At 43.0% G+C, this 11947-nt stretch overlaps 1 protein-coding gene across 2 annotated transcripts in view; it reads right to left on the bottom strand.

Moving 5' to 3' along the window:
• Nucleotides 1–10336, bottom strand: part of PPP1R42 (protein phosphatase 1 regulatory subunit 42) — a 59285-nt gene extending 48949 nt beyond the window's left edge. The window contains exons 1-2 of one of the 2 annotated variants that reach the window (XM_077492829.1): nucleotides 10246–10336; nucleotides 4078–4275 (exon numbers count right to left, since the gene is read on the bottom strand). In XM_077492829.1, the coding sequence (XP_077348955.1) occupies nucleotides 4078–4212 (135 nt within the window). In that variant the 5' untranslated portion in view covers nucleotides 4213–4275; nucleotides 10246–10336. Of the gene's footprint in view, nucleotides 1–4077; nucleotides 4276–10166 lie in introns of both variants that reach the window. The other variant, XM_077492828.1, reaches the window with a different exon arrangement.
• Between the last annotated feature and the right edge of the window lie 1611 nt (nucleotides 10337–11947).

An 11947-nucleotide genomic window follows, 5' to 3' on the forward strand; every position in this document is an offset into this window, starting at 1 on the left:
TCAAATATTTTCATACTTCAGTGGGCCCACACAGATTTCCTTTCATTTACAGTGCAAACCCGGAAAGTATTCACAGCGCTTCACTTTTCCCACATTTTATTATGTTACAGCTTTATTCCAAAATTGATTAAATTCATTGTTTTCTTCAAAAGTCTACAAACAATACCCCATAATCACAACCTGAAAAAGTTATGTTTGAAATCTTTGCGAATTTATAAAAAAAAAAAAAAAAACTGAAAAAAATCACATGTGCATAAGCATTCACAGCCTTTGCTCAATACTTTGTTAAAGCACCTTTGGCACCAATTACTGTCTCAAGTTTTTTTTTTGAGTATGATGGTCCAAGCTTGGAACACCTATTTTTTTTTTGTTTCAAATCCTTTTATTGAAGATTGTAAGAAAAAAACATGGTGGGATGAAAAGTCATAATGCAACATTCACAAGAGTAAACAACTTGGCTATAATGAGATTTCAACAATCTAACATATAAACCAGGTATCTATCACAGATATATCAAGTTCCATTGTCCTTTTCAAGGGCAAGAGTTGTGATAAGCTAATACTATAACGGAAATTTTTCCGCGTACCTCTAATAGCACAAATGCCTTGGGATGGATCTACATCTTGGTCAACTTATTTCAGCTTTGTTTCAGGAGACAAGCCGCCCCCCTGTTGAAGGCTTGTCCAGTAGTGTCTTTGAAGTGGTGAAAGTCGGGGTGGTGATCAGAGTCGTTCGCGATCTAGTTATATATTGTGAAGGCAGAGAAGGTGAGGACAGGGGGTGCATATACCGCACTGCGGACCTGCCCAAGACCCATTCGTCCATCCGGTCTGGTCCGTATTTGGGTTAGGGTTGAAAGTGGTATTTTATATTGTATCTAGGTTTAAGTTAGCAGCATTAAACATTCTGCTGAGGTTCGGAAATGGTGCCAGCATGCCCAGACTTTCCAGTAACTAAGTGGGGTGCCTTTGGCCTGATGTATTAGCTCTTCCATCTCGGCCACTTTGGATATTAATTTGATCCAGTCCGAGATAGATGGGGGAGTGGTGGATTTCCATAGGATCGGGATACACATTTTTGCCACGTTTAAGAGGTGCTGTGCTAGGGAGCATTGATATGTCTTCTTAGGTAGTGGGGAGTGGTGTAGGAGCATTTGTGCTAGTGAGAAATCTATGGAAAGTGTGATGATTTTGTGGGTAAGACGGTGTACTTCTTTCCAGAATGGTTGGATTTGTGGGCACGTCCACCAGATGTGTAAGAGAGTTCCTATGTTATCAGCGCATCTCCAAAATGTAGGTGGTATGTTAGGATCGAACTTGTGTAATTTGGAGGGGGTTTTGTACCATTTAGAAAATATTTGAAACCATTTTCCTGTACCGAGATGTTTGAGGATCCCTTATGGATGTTAGTGTAAATGTTTATCCAGTCATCCTCTGTCAGGGATATAGATAGTTCTGTTTCCCAACTGCGTGTAGCTATATTTGATTCAGGGTTATGTTCTGAGAAAAGAAGCGAGTAGATGCTGGAGATAACGTGTCGTTGCGGTTCTGTCTTGTCGCATATTGTTTCAAATGGGGTAAGGGACCTTGCGTAATCGGGCTGAAACTGGTGATATGTCAGGAAGTGTCTTATTTGAAAATAAATCCATTGCGGGAAGGGGTGTCCGGATTTCTGTTTGGGGAGCTCTTGTAATGCTAGAAATTGTTCATTGGAGAAGAAGTGCTGAGCACGTATTTCTGGGTGTGGCCAGAGTCCAGTAAGGAATGTGTCTGATTTACCTGCTAGGAAATCAGGGTTGTGTTGAATCGGGGTCAGGGGACTGTGGGTAGAAGAGATGTGATGTGTGCGGCAGGACATTCGAAAGGCTTGCAAAGTACAGGAGATCCATGGGTGTTGTTTGCATACTGGGGGACATATTTGGGGTCCATCCAGGGTAATTGTTGTGTTGGTAACGGGGAGGTTGCATTCTCTAATTGTGTCCAGGCTTTAGTGTGTGTGTGGACGTTCCAATCGACTATTCTGGCTAGGTGGCAAGCCCAGTAGTATTTTCTTAATATCTGGGAGTCCGATGCCACCTTTCATTTTAGGTAAGGTCAGTCTATTGCAGCTAAGCCTGGGTCGTTTACCTTACCATATGAAGTTGGTGCATATTGTTTGGTATGATTTAAAAAAGGCGTGAGGGAGCTTTATGGGGACCGTTTGTAGCACATACCGCAGTCGAGGGAGGATATTCATTTTAATGATCGACGCCCTGACAAACCAGGAGAACAATCCTGATGACCAGGCTTTAAGGTCTTTTAGGATTTTGAGGAGGAGTGGGAGATGATTGTTGGAATATAGATTTCCGATATTTGAGGTCAGCTTGATGCCTAAATACGTAATGGCTGTACTATTCCATCTAAATAGGAATTTCTGTCGACACAAGTCTATCTTTTCTTTTCGTAAGGTTATGTTTAGGGCCTCCGATTTAGTAAAGTTTATTTGCAAATTGGAGATGGTGTTTTGGAACACCTATTTTTGGTCAGTTTCTCCTATTCTTCTTTGCAGGGCCTCTCAAGCTCCATTAGGTTGGATGGGGAGCATCGGTGCACAGCCATTTTCAGATCTCTTAATCAGGTTTAAGTCTGGGCTTTGATTGGGCCAATCAAGGATATTTACAGAGTTGTTCCATAGCCACTCCTTTGCTATCTCGGCTGTGTGCTTAGGGTTGTTGTCCTGTTGAAAGATGAACCTTTGCCCCAGTCTGACGTCCAGAGCGCACTGGAGCAGGTTTTCATCAAGCATGTCTCTGTACATTGCTGCATTCATCTTTCCTTCTATCTTGACTAGTCTCCCAGTTCCTGCCACTGACAAAACACCCCTACAGCATGATGCTGCCACCACCATGCTTTACTGTAGGGATGGTTTTGGCCAGGTGACGAGTGGTGCCTGGTTTCCTCCAGACATTATACTTGCCATGCAGGCCAAAGAGTTTAATGTTTGTTTCATCAGACCAGAGAATTTTGTTTCTTATAGTCTGAGAGTCCTTCAGGTGCCTTTTGGAAAACTCGAGGTGCGCTGTCATGTACCTTTTACTGGAGAGTGGCTTCTGCCTGGCCACTCTACCATGCAGGCCTGATTGGGGGAGTGCTGCAGAGTTGGTTGTTCTTCTGGAATGTTCTCCTCTCTAAACAGAGAAATGCTGGAGCTCTGTCAGGGTGATCATCAGGTTCTTGGTCAACTCCCTGAACAAGATCCTTCTCCCCCAATTGCTCAGTTTGGCTGGGTGGCCTGCTCTAGGAAGAGTCATTGTGGTTTCAAACTTCTTCCATTTACAGATGATGGAGGTCACTGTGCTCATCGGGACCTTCAATTCTGCAGTCATTTTTCTGTACACTTCCCCAGATCTGTGCCTTGATACAATCCTGTCTCGGAAGCTCTACTGGCAATTCCTTGGAATTCATGGCTTAGTTTGTGCTCTGACATGCACTGAATGACATAAATACTGATGTACATGTGATTTTTTTGTTTTGGTTTTGTTTTTTGTTTTTAATACATTTGCATAGATTTCAAACAAATAGGAAGCAAACTCCCATCTATCAGAACTCAATTTATTAGGGTTCTGATGTTTCAAGTATCATGCACATTCAGTTGTAATTGCTACATAGGCGTGGATTTAGGCCCCTTTCACACTGGGGCGGTTTTCAGGAGCTACAGTGCCTGAAAAAACTGGCCCCTTTCACTCCAGTGTGAAAGCCCGAAGGCTAAAACAACGGTAAAGCGCCGCTAAAAATAGCGGCGCTTTACCACCGATGGCCGCACCGCCCCAGTGTGAAAGGGGCCTTACTAAAACTGGAGAGTGCAAAATCTGGTGCAGCTCTGCATAGAAAGCAATCAGCATCCAGGTGTTATTGTGAAAGCTTAATTGAACAAGCTGAAGTTAGAAGCTGATTGGCTACCATGTACAGCTGCACCAGATTCAGCACTCTTCAGTTTTAGTAAATCAATTTATGTATATGGATGCATGGAACCATGAAAGTCATATTTCAGAAAAAGGAAGAAAACTATACATTCTATTCACAACACAGGGGTACTTACAACATTGTCAATGTTTTTATTTGAATAATTCAGATGAGTCACTCTCTTCAAATACTGGGCTATGGACTCATCTTTTCGGCTACGCAGATGACTGCTTGTTCTCGCAATCAGATCAACCGACAGACGCACCATCATGGCCTGAAAGGTTCAATAGCTTGGAAGAGTATGATTCTCTAAGATGTGTCCTTTATCATTTTCCTGAAGAGACATAAATACAACACATGTAACTGTTCTGCTTTTCTTTTTACCTTTGCCTGTTCCATGTTTATTTATATATTATATGACTTTTTACATGAAAAAAAATATTAATATGTATCATAGATATGTTTGGGCTCACATTTATAAACTGCATGTTACATTTTAAAATGTGCGGTTTTAATTGGATGCCTATCAGTGTGTTCTATGCAAGTGGTCATCAAACTGTGGCCTGGGGGCCAGATGTGGCCCTTTGCGTGCCTTTATCCGGCGATTGGGACACTTTTCCTTCCACTGATGCAAGACACTAAGGGGTTGATTGACCAAAGGCAAATAGACTGTGCACTTTGCAAAGTGCAGTTTCACTCTGCAAGTGCAGTTGCTCCAGAGCTTAGTAAATAAGCAGAAACTCTCCTGACTTCCATCATCCAATCATGTGCAAGCAAAAATGCTGTTCTTTTTATTTTCCTTGCATGTGATTACAAGTAATGAAAAAAATGTAGCTGGATAGTCGCACTCCAAAGTATTCAACTTTATTGCAAAAATATGATTAAAATCATGGCATCTAGGCTAATGTACAGACTAACTGCACAGCCGCTGACATGTTTCACACCAGACACGGTGCTTACTCATAGCTAATGTGCAGAGTATACATACAAAGTTATATACACACCCATACAATTAAACAAATAAATAAAATATGTGTATAACCCAACAGCAATCAAAGAAGCACCTGTATACATCCAAAGTCCAAAGATTAAAATGAGTAAAAAGATTTTCCACACATTGATTAGAGTCTCTTTAGTTATTAGGTATGGTTACTATCTCATTGGTAGCTGGTTTGGTGCTGATAAGCTTTTTTCATCTGGTTCTGCTGGGCTCACTTTTTTTATGTTGTCACCAGATTCTATTCATTGTTCCCTGTTTATCATGATTTCCATATTTAGGACAAGTGAATTATTTGATTAAAACCGTTCTTTGGATATGGCAGCATGCATAGAGTGCATCAAAAAATGTTTTTGCTGCTGCAGTAACTTTCATTACTCATGTGTGTTTCTATTGATATGCCATTATTTATTTATATTTCCATCTTTTTGTGGACGCATGTCTGATAAGATATGTTACGTTTTGCATGCGATTAATTAGCTAGGTATTTTTATCAGCTTTGCCCGACCCGTTGGTTCTGGTTATATGTATATATTTATTTATTTTTGGTTTTGATTATTTTTATTAGTTTATTTTTATTTATTTATTATTCTAGCTAACTGGGCAACTGCTAATACCAGTGTGTTTTAATCAATACACTATTATATATATCTTTTATTTGGTTGATGGGCATAAGTTTAAAGTATTGTGCTGTGTATGCGATTAACCAGGTAGATAGGCACATGCCTAATATGCCTCACCGAGTATGTCATTAACTAGCTGAATATTCATTAGTGTTTAATCAGCTGGATTATATATATATATATATATATATATATATATATATTTACCAGTTTGCCTCATTTGTTGGTTTCAGGATATATATATATATATATATATATATATACACACGTTTAATTTATTTTTGGTTTTAGACGATTTGGTTCAGATCGTTCTATTAGCCTATCCTTGTTTTATTTATTTATTTGTTTTCATTTCAACTTCTACGTTGTAACAAAGGAGAGGGCTTGAATAGATACATCTGGTAATGAGATTTGAATAATCCTTCTTCAATGTAACTCTTCTCTTTTGATATGTCTTTTTCAGGGAATATTTATGTATGTGATTTTTCTGGTGATTCTGTCATTTAGTGAGCACCATGCATTGGCATATACACACAATGGGACTTACATTCTTTTTCTTCCTCTGTGTGTTGGCCGATGCATGGAATTTTTTACATACAAAATGAAAAATATTTTTATGTCTTCTTTTTGTTTTTTAGGTTGCACCTGTATTCTTCTCTCTAAAGATAGGATTGGTCATGTTATTTATTACTACTACCGTATTTGCCGGTGTATAAGACGACCCCCTAACTGTACAGGTTTTTAAAATGTTTTGCCCGTACTCACCGTTTAAGACGACCCCCCATTCCGAGGCTTCCGACGCTTCATATCCTTCTTCTTCGTTCTTGCTGGAGCCATTTCCTTCTTCCTTCTTGCTGGTGCTGGAGCCAATCACAGCGAGCAATGTATTCTATTAATGAATACAAAGCCTGCTGGGATTGGCAGAGGCTGTTACATCATCAGCCCGTGCCTCACTCTCAAAGCCAATCGGAGCAGGCTACTGTGTGTAGCCTGCTCGGATTGACAGAGATTGCTACTCCAATCCGAGCAGGCTCTGTATTCATTTGAATACATCGCTCACTGGGATTGGTTCAGTGGTATATACTGTATGTAGCCGAAGCTACATACAGTATTACCGGACATCCAGAAGGCATCCCAGCAGCTGACCCGGCGTATAAGACGACCCCTCCTTTTTGCTCAGTTTTTTTAAGTGTAAAAGGTCGTCTTATACGCCGGAAAATACGGTATATATATTTTCAATATGTCAACTACATTTAGGTGTAAAAGGGCTTTTTTCTATCCATTCAAGGGTTAATCTTTGGACTTTGGATGTATACAGGTGCTTCTTTGATTGCCATTAGGTTATACACATATTTTATTTATTTGTTTAATTGTATGGGTGTGTATATAACTTTGTATGTATACTCTGCACATTAGCTACGACTAAGCACCGTGTCTGGTGTGAAACATGTCAGCGGCTGTGCAGTTAGTCTGTACATTAGCCTAGATGCCATGATTTTAATCATATTTTTGCAATAAAGTTGAATACTTTGAAGTGCGGCTATCCAGCTACATTTTTTACATTGTGATTCCTGTTGCAAACAGAGGGGATTGTGGAGACAGCTGTTTTGGGAGAGGTCATTACTTTGGAGCGGTAATCTTTTTGTATGTGATTACAAGTAGGTATTCTTTGCAAAGTGAAGCTTTACCTCATTTACTAAGCTCTGGAGCAACTGCACTTGTAGAGTGTAAAGTGCTCAGTCTATTTGCCTTTAGCTAACCCCTATACCTCCCAAATATATTAACAATGGGGCATAATTCCTGTTATTGACACCAAAGATGGGGCATTATTCCTCCCACTGACACCAAAGATGGGGCATTATTGCTGCCACTGACACCAAAGATGGGGCATTATTCCTCCCACTGACACCAAAGATGGGGCATTGTTCTTCTCACCGACACCAAATATGGGCCATTGTTCTTCTCACTGACAGCAAAGATGGGGCATTATTCCTCTCACTGACACCAAAGATGGAACATTATTCCTCCCACTGACACCAAAGATGGGGCATTATTCCTCCCACTGACACCAAAGATGGGACATTATTCCTCCCACTGACACCAAAGATGGGGCATTATTCCTCCCACTGACACCAAAGATGGGGCATTGTTCTTCTCACCGACACCAAATATGGGCCATTATTCTTCTCACTGACAGCAAAGATGGGGCATTATTCCTCTCACTGACACCAAAGATGGGACATTATTCCTCCCACTGACACCAAAGATGGGGCATTATTCCTCCCATTGACACCAAACATGGAGCATTATTCCTCTCACTGACACTAAAGATGGGGCATTATTCCTCCCACTAACACCAAAGATGGGGCATTATTCCTCTCACTGACACCAAAGATGGGACATTATTCCTCCCACTGACACCAAAGATGGGGCATTATTCCTCCCATTGACACCAAAGACGGAACATTATTCCTCTCACTGACACTAAAGATGGGGCATTATTCCTCCCACTGACACCAAAGATGGGACATTATTCCTCCCACTGACACCAAAGATGGGACATTATTCCTCCCACTGACACCAAAGATGGGGCATTATTCCTTCCACTGACACCAAAGATGGGGCATTATTCCTCCCACTGACACCAAAGATGGGGCATTATTCCTCCCACTGACACCAAAGATGGGGCATTATTCCTCCCACTGACACCAAAAATGGGACATTATTCCTCTCACTCACACCAAAGATGGGGCATTATTCCTCCCACTGACAACAAAGATGGGACATTATTCTTCTCACCGACACCAAAGATGGGGCATTATTGTTCTCAGTGACAGAAAAGATGGGGAATTATTCCTCCCACTGACACCAAAGAAAATTATTGATCTTTTATTTAAAAAAATCAAGCGACCAATTTTATACAAAAGTAAAAAACAAAACCATATTATAAAACTTCAACAGAAAACAAAGGAATACACATCAACGTTCAGAATATACAATATATACATAGTCCATTAGCAAAACATGTTTAGAAAACTAAAACCCCAGGGAAAAATTAAAAGTCAACAGCTACAAATACTGTAGCTGCTGAATTTTAATATTAGGACTTTTACTATTAGACTGGGTTCACACTGCTGCGGTGGCAAGATCGGATGTGATTCGCACCGCACTGCAGTGCAAATTACATCCGATCTCTGTGTGATGCGAGTTCAGCCATACAAATAGTATGGCTGAATTCGCATCGCATCCGGCCCAAACTCACACAGGACCCTTTTTTTGGTCCGCAGCAGAATTGGATTGCATGGGTGTTCACACCATGCGATCCGATTCCTGTCCAAGTTTGCAGATCGCACTGCGATATGCGAACTGATCAGGGGGTGTCATTAACTTTTCACTGACACTCCCAGCAGTTCACATAGGGCAGTGTGAACTGCCGCCGGGAGGCATGCGATGCGGAAACCCGCAGCGGATTCACAGCGTTCCCGCATCGCAGCAGTGTGAACCCAGCCTTAGGCTTTAGGCTGGGTTCACACTGCTGTGATGCGGGAACGCTGAGAATCCACTGCGGGCCTTAGGCTGGGTTCACACTTCTGCAATGCGGGAACGCTGCAAATCTGCTGTGGATTCCCACATCACATGCCTCCCGGCGGCAGTTCACACTGCCCTATGTGAACTGCTGGGAGTGTCAGTGAAAAGTTAATGACCCCCCCAGATCAGTTCGCATATCGCAGTGCGATCTGCAAACTCGGACAGGAATCGGATTGCATGGTGTGAACACCCATGCGATCCGATTCTGCTGCGGACCAAAAAAAGGGTCCTGTGCGAGTTTGGGCCGGATCCGATGCGAATTCAGCCATACTATCTGTATAGCTGAACTCGCATCGCACAGAGATCGGATGTGATTTGCACTGCAGTGCGGTGCGAATCACATCCGATCTCGTCACCGCAGCAGAATGACCCCAGCCTTAGGAGGAGGGGGGCCGAACTTCCACGAGATCTATCAGAAGTGGGGACAGATACCTGTCAAAAACAGCATATAAAATAAAATAAAGAAAATAAAAAACAGCATTTTATCTTGCACATGATTGGATGATAAAATCAGCAGAGCTTCCCCTCATTTCAGACCTACCCCTCAGATCTATAACTTTCACGCAAAACAATCAATATAAATTTTTTAAATTAAGATTGTAGGAGAATAAAGTTTGGCCAACGTTTATGAAGTAATTCGATTTTTTTTTATTGGATTTTATAGCATAGTTTTTTTCACAATTTTGGTCTTTTTTAATTTATAGCACAAAAAAATAAAATAAAAACCCAGAGGTGATCAAATACCACCAAAAGAAAGCTCTATTTGCGTGGGAAAAAAAACATAAATTTGGGTACAGCGTTGCATGACTGCGCAATTACCAGGGAAAGTAGCGCAGTGCAGAATAGCAAAAAGATTGTCCAGGTCATGGAGGGGGTAAAATCCTCCGCGGCTGAAGTGGTTAAGCGGCCTGTGATAAGATCCGTAGTATGTATAGTTGGAACACTTTTAGGGGAAAATACGTGTCAGATCTCTATGGACTGCTGATCACTCTGCACACAGGATGGAATATAACCTACCATGTGGGGGAGGGTGAGGATCGGATCTCCAGCCCTGCACAGGACATACACTGGGGGGTAATGAGTCGGCGCTCCTCACCTGTACACCGGCACCGATCTCCTCACTCCTGGTGCTCACACGATGTTGACAGTCCCGGGATCGGCGTTGGTTGCTATGGAGATGACGTCAGGCGCAGGCGCACAGAGACAACTTTGTCTAACTTTGCCAGACCTGGGGGGTCAATGCATGCTGGGCTGTGTGGTGCCTGCACAGAGGTAGAAGGTGAATGATAGAAGCTGGCTCACCTCCATGTCCATGGCTGGATCTGTACAGTCACAACTACTGTAATGGCCCATAACAGTTCCATATTGTCCTGGTAGAATGTACAATCACACTGCTTGTTAATTGCTATAGGCAGAAAAACACTTCTTCCTATCACTTCCATACCAAGTCCAGCACTCCTCTCCTACATGTAAAAATCAGCATTTTTTTTTTGCTATAAAATGACTCAGAACCCCCAAACATTAAATATATATTTTAGCAGAAACTCTATGGAATAAAATGGCGGTCATTGCAACTTTTTATGTTACACGCTATTTGCACAGCAATTTTTTCAAACGCGTTTTGTTTTGAAAAAAAAAAACACTTTCATTAACTAGTTGCTGACCGCCGGCCGTCAAATGACAGCCAGGCGGTGCACCTATTGTGGCGGGAGGCCGTCATATGACGGCCTCCCGTTTAAACAGGGAATGCGCGCGATCGAGCGCGCGCATCCCTGTTTCTTCGGTGGCGGCGTGTCACGGAGACACCGCTCGCCACCGAAGGGGGTGAACAGCCATTCGTTATGGCTGTTTACCACGTGATCGGCCGTGATGAAGTCACGGCCGATCACAGATGGTCACACCCCGAACGTGCACGGCGCATGTGCGCGAGCGCGCTGCGCGTGCACGTCGGTGGCGGCGTGTTCCCCGGGAACACTGCTCGTCACCGACGCTGGTAAACAGCCATTGGCCGGCTGTTTACCCACGTGATCGGCTGTGATCCTTTCACAGCCGATCACAAAAATGTAAACAAACTGCGGTAACGGGATGTTACCAGGTTCTCCTCCTCACACACCGATCGTGTGTGAGGAGGAGATTGCGGTAACATCTCGTTACCGCATACAGTGTACACCAATCATACTGATTGCCCCCCCCCCCCCAATAAAGAGGACCTATCACCACCCCTCATAGTACCTGTCAATCACAGTCCATCAGAGTACCTGTCACAGTCCATCAGAGTATTTGAGTACCTGTCACAGCACATCAGAGTACCCGAGTACCTGTCACAGCCCATCAGAGTACCTGTCAGCCCATCAGAGTACCCGAGTACCTGTCACAGTTCATCTGAGTACCCGAGTACCTGTCACAGCCCATCAGAGTACCCGAATACCTGTCACAGCCCATCAGAGTACCCGAGTACCTGTCACGGCACATCAGAGTACCCGAGTACCTGTCACGGCACATCAGAGTACCTGAGTACCTGTCACGGCACATCAGAGTACCCGAGTACCTGTCACGGCCCATCAGGGTACCCGAGTACCTGTCACGGCCCATCAGGGTACCGGAGTACCTGTCACGGCCCATCAGGGTACCCGAGTACCTGTCACAGTCCATTAGAGTACCGAGTACCTGTCACAGTCCATCAGGGTACCCGAGTACCTGTCACAGTCCATCAGGGTACCTGTCACAGTCCATTAGAGTACCGAGTACCTGTCACAGTCCATTAGAGTACCCGAGTACCTGTCACAGTCCATTAGAGT

This window comes from Lithobates pipiens, unplaced genomic scaffold (genome assembly GCF_037356315.1).
Source record: "Lithobates pipiens isolate NorthernLeopardFrog02 unplaced genomic scaffold, aLitPip1_a1.2 Scaffold_19, whole genome shotgun sequence".
Classification (NCBI taxonomy): Eukaryota; Metazoa; Chordata; class Amphibia; order Anura; family Ranidae; genus Lithobates; species Lithobates pipiens.